We start from the raw sequence: 19048 nt of genomic DNA, 5'->3' as shown, positions 1-19048 counted from the left end.
TGAAGGGTATAGACTAGAGGGTGTGTGGACAAAACCACAGCAGTCTCTCATCTAACCACTGTCATAGAGTGACTGGACTCTAGAACCTTTAGAGGTTAACCAAAATTATTTTACTTTTTTAAAAATTAAACAACTAATTGACTGATGTTGGTTCAATTATTTGAGTTCCATTTAGATTTTTTGGTGTGTGAAATCAACTCAAGAACTATGTGGGAGGCTGGACTGAAGGGAGTTTAATCAAATATTCAACCCAGTTATGTGCAGAAACGTGCCTGTTTTTTCTGGCTCGGGCAGAGACGGATGAGAGAGGAAGAGGTGAAGCAAGAGGTATTACTCTCGCCAAAATCTGTACAAATTAAGCCCAATGAGTTTCTATGGGCTTATTTTGGACGTAAGCTTGTCGCCTGCCTTCCCGCCTTTGGGAAAATGACTCCCATTGTAAAAGCGGAAGCATGAGCATCTTGTCATTATATACAGATCTCTGGATGGATACACTTTTACACCTGCTACGTTAGGTTAGATACAAACAGACCGCATAGACCGCAAGAGAGAGGAATGTACAAAACACAATGACGAGAGGGACAGAGAGTTTTTGAAAGTACGCCTTATCTACTTTATTTATTTTTATGTAACTAGGAAAGTCAGTTAAAACTTCTTCAGGATTGGTGGGTCACCTGCGGGACGGTTGAGCTAACGTAGGCTAATGCGATTAGCATGAGGTTGTAAGTAACAAGAACATTTCCCAGGACATATACATATCTGATATTGGCAGAAAGCTTAAATTCTTGTTAATCTAACTGCACTGTCCAATTTACAGTAGCTATTACAGTGAAAGAAGACCATGCTATTGTTTGAGTGTGTGTGCACAACTTTGAACATGAACAGTTATTAATAAACAAATTAGGCACATTTGGGTAGTCTTGATACAACATTTTGAACAGAAACGCAATGGTTCATTGGATCAGTCTGAAACTTTGCGCATACACTGCTGCCATCTAGTGGCCACAATCGAAATTGCACATGGTCTGGAATAATACATTATGGCCTTTCTCTTGCATTTCAAAGATGATAGTACAAAACAAACAAAAAACGGTTGTTTTTTCTTTGTATTATCCTTTACCAGATCTAATGTGTTATATTCTCCTACATTCCTTTCACATTTCCACAAACTTCAAAGTGTTTCCTTTCAATTGGACCAAGAATGTGCATATCCTTGCTTCAGGGCCTGAGCTACAGGGAGTTAGATTTGGGTATGTTATTTTAGGCAAACATTTAAAAAAAAGGGTCCGATCCTTAAGAACAATTTCTTATTTACAATGACGGCCTACCCCAGCCAAATCCTAACCCGGACAACACTAGGCCAATTGTGCGCCGCCCTATGGGACTCCCAATCACAGCCAGGTGTGATACACTGGAATCAAACCAGGGTCTGTGGTGACACCTCTAGCATTGAGATGCAGTGCCTTAGACTGCTGCGCCACTTGGGAGCCCTTTGAAGAACTAGTAAAATGATGTTGTTGACAGCTCTGCAGAATACTTAGGCAGGCTAGCTAAAAAGGATGACTAAAGACAGTTCAGTATGGGGAGCACATAGATAGCATTAGACGGTCTGGCTGGCTGACTGCTTCTACCTGAGCAGAGATGAGATGATGACTTTAAGGAATTAAAAATAATAAAGTCATCAAATAAAACAAAGTAATATACACAACTTAAATATTTTACTATTTCATAGTCATTTCCTATTTTTCAATTGATGTCTACCCAATGTGGACCTGACGGAGACAATGGAATATTTTCTATGTTTTGGCAATTGAATGTTCACAAATTTTCATTTTGAAATGTCCATTAAAAAGCTCTAACATCATAGTAGTGTCATTATTTCATGGCGCATTTAACGTAAAAAAAGATCAAAACCGAAATCGAAAAAACTTTATTATTTGGTAATAATCTAAATGAAACCGAACCAACCTAAAAAAACACTAATAGCTCAGCACTATCAAGCAGAGACAGGTTTGATCATAATTCCCTCTCTCTCTGTTTTTCTCTCTCTCTCTTTCCCTCTCTCTGTTTCTCTCTCTCCGTTTCTCTCTCTTTTCATGTAATGCCACTTATTCTGGCCTATATGCGTCCACAGTGCTGTGTGTGTGTTGTAGCGCTGGCCCAGATAAAAAAAAACCCACTATGGTTCCCTGAAAGCTCTCAGATACATTAGCACACTCTCTCACACAAAAACAAAAAACAGATGCATCCTCTCTACTCTAAAATCTCTTCTAGCCTTTCATCAGACCACCTGGTAGCTGACACCTGCCTGCCTGCCTGCCTATCTGTCTGTCTGTCTGCCTGTCTGCCTCCCTGTCTGTCTGTCTGTCTGTCTGTCTGTCTGCCTGTCTGTCTGTCTGTCTGTCTGTCTGTCTGCCTGTCTGTCTGTCTGTCTGTCTGTCTGTCTGTCCGTCCGTCCTGAATATAGAACAGGCTGTGTTATACTGTAACAGAGAACACAGAGCACCATCTACCTGTGTGTGTGTGTGTGTGTGTGTGTGTGTGTGTGTGTGTTCATGACAGGAAATATGAAGCCATAAGCACCCATCAAGGTCACATTACTGAATCATAACGACAGGTACACATCTCTCACTGCATTCACAATGACATTCACTTACAGTTTTTTAAAGGCAGGGGTCAAAATTATTGACACAACTAAAGAGTCTAATAAAAAAAGTCCCCAAAAGTTTAGTTTTTGGTCCCATATTCCTAATCACACAATGACTACATCAAGCTTGTGACTCTACAAACTTCTTGGATGCATTTGCTGTTTGTTTTGGTGTGTTTCAAATCATTTTGGGCCCAATAGAAATGAATGGGAAAAAAATGTACTATGTCACTTTTATTGTAAATAATAATAATAATAAACATAATAATATGTTTCTAAACACTTCTACATTAATGTGGATTCTACCATGATGACGGATCGTCCTGAATGATATGTGAATAATAATGAGTGACAAAGCTACAGGTCAAATAATCCCAAGACATGCTAACCTCTCACCATGACCAATAACAGGGGAGGTATGATCTTTGACCCTCTGTAACTTTCTCACTCATCATTATTCCGGATTAATTCAGGATTATCCGTAGTCATGGTATTTTAATTATACAATGTCTTCTTACCATGCAGTGTGATCTAACATGGTGAAGTTATAGATAAGATTCTACATGGTCTGCATGACACAACACACTCATCAACAGTGTTGGGGAACATTACGCTTAAAGGTAACGCATCACGTTACATTGTTACTCGCATTAAAAGTAACTCTCAGGAGATACCTTGGGTGTGTCGGGCATTCATTCTTATGCCCTATAGAGGGACGAACACTACCTTTGAATGGCTTGCATAGCCTACCGTCTGTAGCCTAATTTATAATTCTAGGCTATACCAACTCAAGCAATAATGACAGGCGCAATGTCTCCTTTGCAATACTTAAAATGAATGATTTTGTTTAATTGTGTACACAGAAGTATAAACATATTGAAGTATAAACACATGTTTACGCAAAGTAGAAAATGCTCATCCAGAGGCCGGGGACTTTAATGCAGGACAACTTAAATCTATTTTACCTCATTTCTACTAGCATGTTAAATGGGCAACCAGAGGGGAAAAAAACTCTGGACCACCTTTACTCCACACACAGCGACACGTACAAAGCTCTCCCTCACCCTCTATTTGGCAAATCTGACTCTATCCTCCTGATTCCTGCTTACGAGCAAAAACTAAAGCAGGAAGAACTTGTTACTCGCTCAATAAGGAAGTGGTCAGATGATGCAGATGCTAAGCTACAGGACTGTTTTTCTATCACAGACTGGAACATGTTCCGGGATTCTTTCGATGGCATTGAGGAGTACACCACATCATTCACTGGCTTCATCAAGAAGTGCATCGATGATGTCGTACCCACAGTGACCGTACGTACATAGCCCAACCAGAAGGTTTAAAATCTTGCACAAAATGTACCCTTGCAATAACTTGTTGTCAAAATTCATGGATTTCGAGGACATATGCATTTTCTGTGATAAAAAAAGAGAAACTATTATTTTGGAGTGAGTTAAGTATTTACAGTTTTTATTTCATCAATAAGACCAATATATTTACGATGGAAGACGTCATATGTTATTAGTAAAATGAAAACAAAAGCACTGAATGAGTTGTTCATTTCTTCATTCTCTCCGGTAAATTTTATAGACACAAAAACAAATATTTGAAATCTGTCTGAATGTAATATATTTTTACTTGAAATCCAATATCTAATAAAATCTCTAGATCTAGTCAATTACCAAAAAAACACTGTATTCTTAGAACTCTATCATAAGTTTACACAACTGTTTACACAACTGTTTACACAACTGTAACCCCTGGCTTTTTATCTGTTTTATTTTCTTTTCTTTTATGAAAATGTACTTTTGAAAGTCAATCCTTGTGACTTTTTTTATTATTTTTTACTTTTAATGCTATTTTATGTTTAAAAAAATATATAAATGTAGTGATGTCTTCAAACCATCAAACAGGCAAAGCATCAACACAGGACTAAGATTGAATCGTACTACACCAGTTCCGACACTCGTCAGATCATGGCTCTGCTTGCAAACTATTACGGACTACAAAGGGAAGCCCAGCCGCAAGCTGCCCAGTGACACGAGCCTCACAGACGACTGTGTGATCACGCTCTCCGTAGCCAATGTGAGTAAGATCTATAAACAGGTCAACATTCACAACATACAGCGCACGTACTCTGAGCATGTGCTGACCAAAGTAAGTACCCTTGCTTTTTCCCCCACTACTTTCCCACTAATTGAAATATCACTGGTTCGAATCCCGAGCCGTCTAGGAGGAACAAAAATATGACGATGTGCCCTTGAGCAAGGCACTTAACCCCAAGCTCTGGATAAAAGCGTCTGATAAAATGACTAAAATGTAAGAATCGTCAGGCAACGATTACAGAGCCTCCTGAAGTAATAATAAATAATTATTTATTCAACTTTAATCGCGCTATTCATTACATCAATAATTGCAGTGTTTTAAAGCAACAAAAAAAAGACAAGTAATTTAGAAAAACAACAACAACAACATCATTCATGAGATAGAAAGTCATGAGAGGGCCAGGAAAGTGATGGGCAGCTAGCTGACTTGTATGGAGGGTTTGTGTGAGAGATGAGTTGTGGGCTTGTGACAGAGGTTACATACAGTGCCTTGCGAAAGTATTCGGCCCCCTTGAACTTTGCGACCTTTTGCCACATTTCAGGCTTCAAACATAAAGATATAAAACTGTATTTTTTTGTGAAGAATCAACAACAAGTGGGACACAATCATGAAGTGGAACGACATTTATTGGATATTTCAAACTTTTTTAACAAATCAAAAACTGAAAAATTGGGCGTGCAAAATTATTCAGCCCCTTTACTTTCAGTGCAGCAAACTCTCTCCAGAAGTTCAGTGAGGATCTCTGAATGATCCAATGTTGACCTAAATGACTAATGATGATAAATACAATCCACCTGTGTGTAATCAAGTCTCCGTATAAATGCACCTGCACTGTGATAGTCTCAGAGGTCCGTTAAAAGCGCAGAGAGCATCATGAAGAACAAGGAACACACCAGGCAGGTGCGAGATACTGTTGTGAAGAAGTTTAAAGCCGGATTTGGATACAAAAAGATTTCCTAAGCTTTAAACATCCCAAGGAGCACTGTGCAAGCGATAATATTGAAATGGAAGGAGTATCAGACCACTGCAAATCTACCAAGACCTGGCCGTCCCTCTAAACTTTCAGCTCATACAAGGAGAAGACTGATCAGAGATGCAGCCAAGAGGCCCATGATCACTCTGGATGAACTGCAGAGATCTACAGCTGAGGTGGGAGACTCTGTCCATAGGACAACAATCAGTCGTAAATTGCACAAATCTGGCCTTTATGGAAGAGTGGCAAGAAGAAAGCCATTTCTTAAAGATATCCATAAAAAGTGTTGTTTAAAGTTTGCCACAAGCCACCTGGGAGACACACCAAACATGTGGAAGAAGGTGCTCTGGTCAGATGAAACCAAAATTGAACTTTTTGGCAACAATGCAAAACGTTATGTTTGGCGTAAAAACAACACAGCTGAACACACCATCCCCACTGTCAAACATGGTGGTGGCAGTATCATGGTTTGGGCCTGCTTTTCTTCAGCAGGGACAGGGAAGATGGTTAAAATTGATGGGAAGATGGATGGAGCCAAATACAGGACCATTCTGGAAGAAAACCTGATGGAGTCTGCAAAAGACCTGAGACTGAGACGGAGATTTGTCTTCCAACAAGACAATGATCCAAATCATAAAGCAAAATCTACAATGGAATGGTTAAAAAATAAACATATCCAGGTGTTAGAATCGCCAAGTCAAAGTCCAGACCTGAATCCAATCGAGAATCTGTGGAAAGAACTGAAAATTGCTGTTCACAAATGCTCTCCATCCAACCTCACTGAGCTCGAGCTGTTTTGCAAGGAGGAATGGGAAAAAATGTTAGTCTCTCGATGTGCAAAACTGATAGAGACATACCCCAAGCGACTTACAGCTGTAATCGCCGCAAAAGGTGGCGCTACAAAGTATTAACTTAAGGGGGATGAATAATTTTGCACGCCCAATTTTTCAGTTTTTGATTTGTTAAAAAAGTTTGAAATATCCAATAAATGTCGTTCCACTTCATGATTGTGTCCCACTTGTTGTTGATTCTTCACAAAAAAATACAGTTTTATATCTTTATGTTTGAAGCCTGAAATGTGGCAAAAGGTCGCAAAGTTCAAGGGGGCCGAATACTTTCGCAAGGCACTGTATCAGGTAGAAATTAGGTCAACACTCCTGAAGACCATGGACCTGCAAGACCCATTACTTACACAGATATAAAATAAAAATGTGTTACACACAGTGCACACACTGCGGGGTCGGAAACAACCGGATGCATCCGGATTTCAGGGGAAATGGAAAGAGAGTCTATGATGCGACCTCTGATTTTCTTAGGGATAACAGTCCCGCTAGCGGGACAACTTCCGGTGAAGCTGGAGGGCCCGCAATTCAAATAAATAATCATAAATATTATTGATATTTGTCACGCCCTGACCTTAGTATTCTTTGTTTTCTTTATTATTTTGGTTAGGTCAGGGTGTGACATGGGTGATTATATGGTGACCCTGTCTAGGGTTTTTGTATGTTTATGGGGTTGTCACCAGTCTAGGGGTTTTGTATGTCTATGGTTGCCTAGAGTGGTTTTCAATTAGAGGCAGCTGTTTATTGTTGTCTCTGATTGGGAACCATATTTAGGCAGCCATATTCCTTGAGTATTTTGTGGGTGATTATCTATGTCTATGTGTTAGTTGCCTGTGTCAGCACTATATTTAGCTTCACGTTCGTTTTGTTGTTTTTGTAGTTTGTATAAGTGTTTCTTCGTCATCATTAAAATAAGATGTATTCATCTCACGCTGCGCTTTGGTCTCCTCCATTCAACGAACGTGACAATATAAAACATTTATGTACATATAAGTGTATTACCGGTATATCGGCTGAAAGCTTAAATTCTTGTTAATCTAACTGCACTTTCCAATTTACAGTATCTATTACAGAGAAAACATGCCATGCGATTGTTTGATGTTGGCACCCCACATCAAAATATTTTTCCACAGGTTTCATACATTCACAAATAACAATTAAATATTCACTTACTTTTTGAAAATCTTACTCTGATTTGTCATTTTGGTCGCCTTTCCTTCCAGTTCTCTGCTGTCACTGACTGGAACGAACTGCAAAAATCACTGAAGCTGGAGATTCCCATCTCCCTCACTAGCTTTAAGAACCAGCTGTCAGAGCAGCTCACAGATCACTGCACCTGTTCATAGCCCATCTGTATACAGCCCATCTATCTACCTCATCCCCATGCTGTATTTATTTATTTTCCTCCTTTTGCACCACAGTATCTCTACTTGCACATCTACCATTCCAGTGTTTAATTTCCATATTGTAATTACTTCGCCACCATGGCCTATTTATTGCCTTAACTCCCTTATTTGACCTAATTTGCACTCACTGTATATATACTTTGTTTTATTTTTTCTACTGTATTATTGACTGTATGCTTTGTTCATTCCATGTGTAACTCTGTGTTGTTGTATGTGTCGAACTGCTATGCTTTATCTTGGCCAGGTCGCAGTTGCAAATGAGAACTTGTTCTCAACTAGCTTATCTGTTTAAATAAAGATTAAATAAAATGTATTTATTTATTTATTTTTAATTCAAAGGGTCCCAGCTATAACATGTAGTTTCGTTTTGTTAGATAAAATCCTTCAATATATCCCAAAAAGTCTGTTTAGTTGGCACCATCGATTTGAGTAATCCACTCGTTCAACATGCAGAGAAAGAAATCAGAAAATCTACCCCTAAACTTTGTTTCAACAAGTCAAAATATACTCCGCAGATACCCTAAAATGTAATTAAACTATAATATTTCTTACGGAAATAAGTATGTTCAATAGGAAACCGATTTTAGTGTAATGTCTTCATGTCGTGAGCAAACACAAATTTACAAGACTGTCCTTCTGCTATAACTGATATTTCTTATTCGTTTTTTAAGTTACAAGCCTGAAACCTTGAACATAGACTGCTGACACCCTGTGGAAGCCATAGGAATTGCATCCAGGGACCTAATTTTCAATATTTTCAATTATTGTGTTTTATATTCTCCTACATATATATTTTTTATTTTTAAATTTTACCCCCTTTTCTCCCCAATTTCATGGTATTCAATTGTTAGTAGTTACTTGTCTTTTCGCTACAACTCCCGTACAGGCTCGGGAGAGACGAAGGTCGAAAGCCATGCGTCCTCCGAAACACAACACAGCGTGCATCCAACCTGGAAGCCAGCCGCACCAATGTGTCGGAGGAAACACCGTGCACCTGGCAAAATGGTTAGCGTGCACTGCGCCCGGCCCACTACAGGAGTCGCTAGTGCGTGATGAGACAAGGATATCCCTACCGGCTAAACCCTCCCTAACCCGGACGACGCTAGGCCAATTGTGCATCGCCCCGACAGAGCCTGGGCGTGAACCCAGAGTCTCTGGTGGCACAGCTAGAGCACTGCGATGCAGTGCCCTAGACCACTGCGCGACCCGGGAGGCCTCTCCTACATTATTGTAACATTTATACAAACTTCAAAGTGTTTTCAGGGCCTGAGCTACAGGCAGTTTACTTTGGGCACGTCATTCAGACAGGAAGTGGAGAAAAAAGGGGCCTAGCCCTAAGAAGTTTTAACAAAGCAACACTCCAGTTTAACTCCTCCTTCACATTTACTTGATTGTTCAACCGTGCAGAAGAGGGCTTCTGGTGTGGAGCAGAACTGATCAGTCACATCTATTTTTTAGCTCCGCTACAAATTTGAAAGAAATCCTGAAATAAGTTCACCCTTAAGCTTAATGTGCCAGGAAAGGCAGTAATAGTTTACTAGCTTCTGAAACCCACAATGCCGACAAAGAAAAGTCACACCAAAAAGCCAGACTTAACGAGTGAAAGTTTAGAGTCTGAGGACAAAGGCGCCGTGCTAGCTTCATGTGCTAGTGGTGGAAGCAGGACTGAGGTGATAAACAAGTGCAGTGCCATTAGCTCCAAAGATATCCTCAAGGCCATCAAAGATATGAATACAGAATTCTCTACAAATTTGAAAATGTACTGTATGCAGTGGACAACGTTAAAAAGGCAGTCAAAGAATGTGCTGTTCAAATCTCTCAGGCTGAGGTACGCATCTCTGGAGCCGAAGACAACGTTAAGGAAGTCAAAGAATGTGCTGGGCAAATCTCTCAGGCTGAGGTACGCATCTCTGGAGCCGAAGACAACATTATACCCCTGCAGGCAACGATCACCTCTCTTGAGGAAAAGGTTGAATCGCATACCTCTAAACTAGTTGATTTGGAGGGCCGCAGCAGGAGATCAAACTTGAGAATAGTATATCTCCTCGGAGGCGCTGAGGGGAGCGATGCTTGCTCATTCCTAGAGCGGTGGCTTCCCGAGACTCTGGAGATGGAGCCAGAATTGATCCTTTATGAAGGATTTAAACTTAATAGAGATTTGGAGAGAAATGAAACCAGAGATGTGGAATACTCCTGTTACTCTAGCACTCACCAGACCTGTTCCCAAATCGACTATTTAAAAGAAAATCTCTGCAGCATTACGCTCTAAAATTGAAGATTGCTTCTATGATAGCATTGTCATCTCTAACCACTCTCCAGCATCTCTTATATATTGAGACTCTAAATTAGTTGGTGTTCCACCTAAATGGCACTTCCAACCTAAATGGCTGCAAGACACAAGTTTTACAGAATACATTGGACAGCAAATTGACCTATACTTTTCAATTAATACAACACAGACTTCAACTTGTACTAGATGGGAAGCCAGTAAAGCTTTCATAAGGGGTCAAATTATAAATTTCATCAGCTCCAAGTCAACAAATACTCAACAAAAAATGAAATTACTCGAAACCAAAATTAAAACTCTGTGGAGAGAGACATTTTCCTCACTAATTCCACAAGGTGTTGCTCTTGCTCAGGGCTTGATATAACAGAATTCCTGCGGGTAGAGCTGCAGCAAGCTTATTGAGACTAAACCAATCATATTAAATCATATAAATCACAAGGGAGAAAAAGCTGGGAAGCTGTTGGCCTGGCGAATCAAACAGCAGCAAGCAGAGAGAGCAATCAATTCAGGATGCAGGGGGAGCTGTGATGGTAGACCCTCGGGAGATGAACAATACCTTTAAATCCTTTTATGAAAAATGATATGCATCAGAATATCCTCCTGAAACTGATACCCAGGCTAGCTTTTATTTTTTTTTAGATAGATTGGAGTTCCCCAATGTTTCAGATGAATCTCAGGATATTCTTAATGCTGAGCTGACTGTGGATGAAATTTCCAATGCAATTGACAGTATGAAGTTGGGGAGAGCATCTGGCCCAGATGGGCTGCCCATTGACATCTACAAGAGATTTAATAACAAACTGCACTCCCCTCCTGGAGATGTTTTTTGGAAACTTACGAAAATGGTCTCCTGCCCCCTTCTTTAAGAGAAGCTCTGATCACTCTGCTCCTAAAACCCGGGAACGCTGCATACCAAATGTGATTCCTATCATGTATTTCACTTTTGAGGTTCTTTGTAAAGCACTTGCGAGGAGGTTGGAGGGTTTTCTCCCGGATGTGCTGGGTAGAGACCAAAATGGCTTTATTCAAGGTCGTGAAGGATTTCATAATGTTAGGAGAGTGATAAATGTTCTACATACTAGATTTGGCTCGTCAGACACTGCAATCCTGTCGCTGGACCAGAGAAGGCCTTCGACAGGGTTGAGTGGCCCTACCTTTTTGAAGTGTTTTGTGGTGGTTGTGGTGAGAGCTTTTGTAAATAGATGAAGATACTATATACAAATCCCACTGCAGAGATCCTTACTACTAATTCAGAAATCTAAACCTTTTGACATCTGCAGGGGTTCTAGGCAGGGCTACCCTCGTTCTCCTCTCCTGTTTATCCTAGCCATTGAGCCTCTAGCCATAGCTGTTAGGTCCCACCCCAATAGTTCAGGTATCAGAATAGATCAGCTGGAACATCGAATTGCCCTTTATGCAGACAATGTACATTTGTTTCTTACAGACTTGTGCAATTCCATACCCAAACTTCTGGACCTAATCAAAGCGTTTGGGGCATTCTCAGGATACAACATAAATAACGCAAAATCCTCAATTATGACACTAAAGGAGGAGGAAATTTGCCTAATATCCAGTGGTATGACTGGGCAGCTCAGCTTCGCACTGCTATGTACTATTTTACCTCCAAGTCTCTCCCTTCGTGGATGGGGATTGAAATGTCTTCAGTTGTACCCAAATCACCCCTTAACCTCTACATTTACTCAGCTGATATCAAGACAAAACAAAAAACATAATCCCTTTGTTTTTAATACGATCAGCGTTTGGTATGAGATGTAGAATTTCCTTGGTGAAACGCATTCTTTGTCATGTTTAGTTCTATCTGGGGAAACCACAGTTTCACTCCTGGGAGAGCTGATCCGGGTTTCCAACTATGGGCCAGCAAGGGTTCAAGGAAAGTTTGAGATCTGTATAAAGAAGGTATTTTAATGTCAATTGAAGAACTCATAGCAAAATATGACATTCCTAGAAAACATTTTTTTAAATGTTTTATTTACAGCTAAGGAGCTTCCTCACGGCTGCCCAAACCAAAATCTAACAGATCCCCTTCTGTCCACTTTAGAAAATACGATCTCAACCCATTGTAATGGTAGGGGTAGAATTTCCGCTCTATACAATATGAGTCTGGCTCAACCGAATCCTCTGCGCACAAACTGAACTCTTGGAAGGAAGATATTCGGGAGGACATAGTCTTGGACGAATGTGAGTAGTATATGTATTAAGGCTCAGACAGACTGAATACTCGGCTAAAACTATTGCAATACAACTGGTTGATACGAACATATGTAACCCGTGCTAAGTTAAATACGTTTAGTTGTACAATTCCACATATATGCTACAAGTGCAATCACTCTAAAGGAACTCTGGTTCATTGTCTGTGGGGCTGTGAGAAAATTCAAGATTTTTGGAAGGAGGTATCAAAATTGTCACGCCCTGGTCTTAGTATTTTGTGTTTTCTTTATTATTTTGGTCAAGCCAGGGTGTGACATGGGTGATTTATGTGGTGTGTTTTGTCTTGGGGTTTTTGTAGGTTATGGGATTGTGGTATAGTATAGTAGTCTAGGAAAGTCTATGGTTGCCTGGAGTGGTTCTCAATCAGAGGCAGGTGTTTATCGTTGTCTCTGATTGGGAACCATATTTATGCAGCCATATTCTTTGAGTGTTTCGTGGGTGATTGTTCCTGTCTCTGTTTGCACCAGATAGGGCTGTTTCGGTTTGTCACGTTACGTTTAGTATTGTTCGTTATTATCTTTATTAAAGATGTATCGAGATAACAACGCTGCATTTTGGTCCTCCTCTCTTTCACCGGAAGAAAACCTTAACAGAATCACCCACCACAACAGGACCAAGCGGCGTGGTGACAGGCAGCGGCAGCAGGAGCAGCGAAGTATGGACTATACTACTTGGGAGGAAAAAGACAGGTGGGCGGTCGACCCAGGGAGAGTGCCGGAGCAGTGCGTTATAGGAGAATGGAATTGAAGAGACGAGCACGGCGGTGTGGATGGAAGCCCGAGAGTCAGCCCCAAAAATTTATTGGGGGGGGCACACAGGGAGTATGGCGAAGCCAGGTAGGAGACCTGCGCCAACTTCCTGTGCTTACCGGGGGGCTAGAGAGACCGGGCAGGCACCGTGTTATGCTGTGGAGCGCACGGTGTCTCCAGTGCAGGTGCATAGCCCGGTGCGGTACATACTAGCTCCTCGTATCGACCGGGCTAGAGTGGGCATCGAGCCAAGTGTCATGAAGCCGGCTCTACGCATCTGGTCTCCAGTGCGTCTCCTTGGGCCGGCTTACATGGCACCAGCCTTGCGCACGGTGTCCCCGGTTCGCCTGCAAAGCCCAGTGCGGGCTATTCCACCTCGCAGCACTGGCAGGGTGACCGGGAGCATTCAACCAGGTAAGGTTGGGTAGGCTCGGTGCTTAAGAGCTCCAGTGCGCCTGCACGGTCCGGTCTATCCAGTACCACCTCCACGCACCAGCCCTCCGGTGGCAGCTCCCTGCACCAGGCTTCCTGTGCGTGTCCTCGGCCCAGTAACACCAGTGCCAGCACCACGCATCAGGCCTACAGTGCGTCTCGCCTCTCCAGCGCTGCCGGAGTCTCCCGCCTGTCCAGCGCTGCCAGAGCCTTCCTTCTCTCCAGCGCTGCCGGAGTCTCCCGCCTGTCCAGCGCAGCCAGAGCCGCCAGTCAGCATGGAGCAGCCAGAGCCGCCAGTCAGCATGGAGCAGCCAGAGCCGCCAGTCAGCATGGAGCAGCCAGATCCGCCAGTATCCGCCAGATCCGCCAGTATGCCAGGATCCGCTAGATCCGCCAGTCTGCCAGGATCCGCCATTCAGCAAGGATCCGCCATTCAGCCTGGATCCGCCAGTCAGCCAGGATCTGCCGGAGCCGCCAGTCAGCCAGGATCCGCCATTCAGCCAGGAGCCGCCATTCAGCCAGGATCCGCCAGTCAGCCAGGATCTGCCAGATCCGCCAGTCAGCCAGGATCTACCAGAGTCATCAACCTGCCTGAGCTTCCTCTCAGTCCCGAGCTTCCTCTCAGTCCCGAGCTACCCCTCAGTCCCGAGCTACCCCTCAGTCCCGAGCTACCCCTCAGTCCCGAGCTGTCCCTCAGTCCGGAGCTGCCCCACAGTCCAGTGGGGCCCTTGGTTAGGGTTACTAGGCCAAGGTCGGCGGCGAGGGTCGCCAATCTAGGGACGTGATGTAAGTGGACTAAGACTATGTTGGAGTGGGGTCCACGTCCCGCGCCAGGGTGTGACATGGATTATTTATGTGGTGTGTTTTGTCTTGGGGTTTTTGTAGGTTATGGGATTGTGGTATAGTAGTCTAGTAGTCTAGTTGCTGTTAACTTTTGATGTGGTTTTGCTGTCATTTTTTTCATGTCATATTTCTGCTTATTAAAGAAGAAAAATCTATAAACATGTTGTTTAAAAAATAAATAAAAAAACAGTGCAGAAGAGAACCTCCCTCAACAGTTTTTTTTCCTACTCAGGACCAGAAATAGATTTATTTTACACCTGCTACGTTAGGTTACACACAGTTTGCTCAAGGAGCTACAGCACTATATCACACCTGTTATTTAAAATAAAATAGACTAATCTTCCATTGATTATTTGAATCAAGTTAGTGCTGGGCTGTAACAAAACCCTGCATCCACAGAGTGGAGGTTCCCTACTGGACAGGCTGTGTGAGAAGCCCTGGAGTGTACAGAGTAAAGCCCAACATCATCAGCCCTCTCACATGTGACTATTCACTTCACAACACTGCACTGTTGCTCTGTCCACAAGGGTAAACAACAACTGTTCTTACACAGACACGCACGCACAAATGTGCACACACACGTACACACACACACACACACCAGTGTTTGGGTGGCTTATCAACAACATGACTGAGGTCCTGTAGGGAATAGAGTGAGCTCATCACCAGGGCTTCGACGCTCAATAGCATCAATGATACCTTCTCGTACCATGAGAGAGAACGCGAGAGAAAGAGTCTCCCTCTCGCTATCTCTCACCTGTCCTCAACTCATGATACAGATCTATAAAGGCCATTCAGATATTAGGTCGTAACGACAATAAGCCATCGTGTATCACTACACTTCACAGGCCTTCCTCCCAGTGTGCTAGACAATTACGTAAACGTGGGTCTGAATCGGCCCCATTCAGGCCTGATGTCCATTGGAATGGACGATCCGCAATGTGAACGTGAACGGGTTACCTCAGCCTCATTAGAAGTGGCGAAAGGAGTTCAATAACGTGAGGACGTTGCGTCGGTCCGCCCTCATGCTTTACTCACAAACACACACAGACACACAGCGTGTGTTGACATGCTCCTCACGTTTACAACCCGTTTCTCAGATGTCCACATGTCATCCAGCCCTGTCACGTCACATGTTACTTTGTCACTAGACTCTTGGTGACACCCGTTGCGAAGTCCGTTACCCCTCTGTTATACGACCCACGTGACACTGTGTCATACGGATGACATTACAGATGAGAGATGTCAGTCAGTCGGTCAGTTAATTAATCCGTCAGTTTGTCTATCAATCAATTAGTCAATAATGTTTTATTGGTATAACGCTGTTTGTACCCTGACACATTTGTCACATAATCCATAACAGCAACCCAGGCCTATGCCCTCAGAGAGCAGTAAAAAGTACACCTACCAAACAGCATGATTACGCCTCAGAGGATTCAGAGTGTCCCTTAACAGTTTTGAGCAATGAGTTCATAGAGCGGTCGTTTGACGAAATGAGTCCTTTTTTTTTCATCCTTCGGGTATTTTAAGTAGAAGTTGCACACCAATATTGGTTTTTAAAAGCCTGTTATATGAAACAAAGTGCCTTTTAATATAGACCACATGGAGAATTCAATAAATCCGTTTTTTTTTGTTGTTTTTTTTTTTAATAAAGACTTGCTATAGTGCCAAAATTCAGCATTTTGATATGTCTCTCTGTGCAACCTCTATGTGACCTTCTCTGGAGGTTTAAACCTACTTAACCCCAACGTTTCTACAAGTGTTCACCTTCATTATAACGCCCCTAGTTATTTTGTTGCTTTGACTAAGTTATTTCGGAAGATGATTATTTAATGTGATTAGTGATTCATGTTAAAGCTGGAATCCTTAAAGATATCGTTCCGGGATTTTGGCAATGGGGCCCTTTATCTACGTCCACAGAGTCAGGTGAACTCGTGGAGACCATTTTCGTCTCTGCGTGCAGTGTGAAGGAAGTTGCTATCTAACGTTTGGACAATTGCCGACTAGCGTTAGCGCATTCACTGGAGGACATTGCACTAACGTTAGTTAGCATTGGCTTGCGACACTACCTCTACGTCTGTCATACTGGACGCAGATACATTAAAATGGTATCCATGAGTTCATCTGACTCCGGGGAAGTAGATAAAGGTCGCTAGGTGTACGGTGTTTCCTCCAACACATTGGTGCGGCTGGCTTCCGGGTTGGATGCGCGCTGTGTTAAGAAGCAGTGCGGCTTGGTTGGGTTGTGTTTCGGGGGACGCATGGCTCTTGACCTTCGTCTCTCCTGAGCCTGTACAGGAGTTGTAGCGATGAGGCAAGACAGAATCTACGAACAATTGGATACCACGAAATTTGGGAGGAAAAGGGGGTTAAAAAAAACGTTTTACCCTTATATATTTTAATTCTCATTTTAATATTGTGAATCCTTTTAAAATATTTTTTCAAAGGAAACATTACAAACATCTAATTGCCAAATTATAGTGAAAGAGCGGGTGAGCAATTTTCTGGTGTTTTGTGGTAAAAAACCCCGTTACCCATAGATAGACTGGCTAAAAATGTTTTAACAACTACATGCCTTTTTGTGTGAAGCTGGCAGTAGCCCTTTCCTGCAGTCAAATGACTAGTGGCCTCAAATGTGGATTGTTATATAAATATAAATATATATAATTTGTGTGGATTGTTATTGATATATAAATATAAATATATATAATTTGTGTGGATTGTTATTGATATATAAATATATATATATAATTTGTGTGGATTGTTATATAAATATAAATATAAATATATATAATTTTTTCTTCTTCTTTTCTTTTTTTATTTTACAGCCAAAAATCTAGTGTTTATATGTCCATTTAAATATATATATATATATATATGTCTACTGTGACGTATATAAAGTGTAATATTGGGACGCAAACTCAAAATGTAATACATTTCAACTCTATATCTGACATGGTACAGGTGTCTTCTTTTTTAAAGCCCATAATCATGTGTGTGAGGTGTATATTTTGGTTTCAAAGTAGATTTGTATAAGACTACCAAGAAACACTGTGTGACCCTGATTTAGCCCACTGCAGTAAAAGGTTCAATTGCCCCTCTGTTGCACACAGCTACACACCCTGTCATAAGAGGATTTATGGCTGATTTAAGATGAAATCATCAACCCTGTTACTTGATTTGGCAGTTAATAAGCACTTACCATAGTCATTTTTCTTATTTAACTTCTTGAGATTGAAAACATGTTTTTTATTATGTTGAACATGTGCTCATCATGACATAATGCTAAAATGATGTTATGTTAAAAAAAAACGTACACTACCCAAAAGGGTTAGGGTTCATTATAATGTTCGTTATCATGCATCGTACTTTCACCATGGTGTCACTCACTCACTCACTCACTCACTCACTCACCCTAACCTTTCAGAAATGAAAAGTTGTTGTCGTGATGACACCAGCTGACAAATCTTACCAGACTACAACTTCCATCTCTGTATTTTATGTATGATTCGATGAATCACTCCAGGAATGCCCGAGCTACCTATAGGGTATGCCCCCAAAACAAAACAAAACCCGTTTGCTAATTCTACCACAACACACTGACTGCACATAGATAGATAACAAACAATAATAAGACATTCCATGAACACAAAACGTTATTCATGAATGATGTCAGTCTAGCTATACCGCCTCGCAAGACGGAATAAGCTTCATGGATAATTGGTTTTAATTAGGAGCAGCTAATTGATACGATACTACAATGTTTGGCCTTCTGAATAGGTCGGGAGTTCGGCTGAACAGAATACAGGCCTACGTGAACTGATTGATTCATTCCCTGTGATTGTGAAAGAGCGAATCTATCTACCTTGACACTGGTGTGACTGGTCTGGGTCTCAGCCTCGATGCAGATGTGCCCCCGGCTGTTCTCTCTTCTCTCTCGTTGAGAGTTGGTTCCGGAGTGCCTGCTCTGGTAGGTGATGACGGATGAGATGGTATCGGCCGCGTCCGTCTTGATAAACAGCCCATGTAGGGTGGCCGCGGTGCCCTGCGAGATAGTGGTGGTTTGGTGCGGAGAGTTGGACTCGTCCGAGTCTCGGCAGTAGATCACACCGCTCTGGGAGACGTGGATGCTGGGAGCGCAGCCCATGCCTCACCGCGGGTACGGTGCCAGCTCTCAAATGACAGTAAACAGCGCTGAGTTATCACTCTCGCGGATGTCTGGCGCTGCGGCTGCTGTTCTCTCCGAGCATCGGCTGCTCCTGGTTGTCTCTCCCCAGTGGCCGGTTGAACACATCAAGGGGAGAACGAAAGGTCCTTCATCTCTCTAGTATCGACACTGAGCCCTCTGCTCTGTTAATTCATGCAATGCGCTCGGCTCCTCGATTCGTTATGTGGAGCTCAATGTGATTTCCTCTGTGATCTGTCCAGCTGCCGCTGCGTTTTACATTCAGTCGTTCAGTGAGAAAAGAGCATAATTTACGTTATTATAGACTGCAGCATATAGGCGTTATGTAATTCCATCATGGCTCGCAATAAT

The 19048-nt window shown here is 42.2% G+C and overlaps 1 protein-coding gene across 1 annotated transcript in view; it reads right to left on the bottom strand.

Moving 5' to 3' along the window:
• Positions 1-18658, bottom strand: part of LOC139387948 (high affinity cAMP-specific and IBMX-insensitive 3',5'-cyclic phosphodiesterase 8B-like) — an 85433-nt gene extending 66775 nt beyond the window's left edge. The window contains exon 1 of the mRNA XM_071134346.1: positions 18377-18658. Coding sequence (XP_070990447.1) covers positions 18377-18658 — 282 coding nt within the window. The remainder of the gene's footprint in view (positions 1-18376) is intronic.
• Between the last annotated feature and the right edge of the window lie 390 nt (positions 18659-19048).

The sequence above is a fragment of the Oncorhynchus clarkii genome, chromosome 29, assembly GCF_045791955.1.
Source record: "Oncorhynchus clarkii lewisi isolate Uvic-CL-2024 chromosome 29, UVic_Ocla_1.0, whole genome shotgun sequence".
Taxonomy (NCBI): domain Eukaryota; kingdom Metazoa; phylum Chordata; class Actinopteri; order Salmoniformes; family Salmonidae; genus Oncorhynchus; species Oncorhynchus clarkii.
The sequence above is the reverse complement of the archived record's forward strand: the minus strand, read 5'-3'. Positions and strand labels throughout refer to the sequence as shown.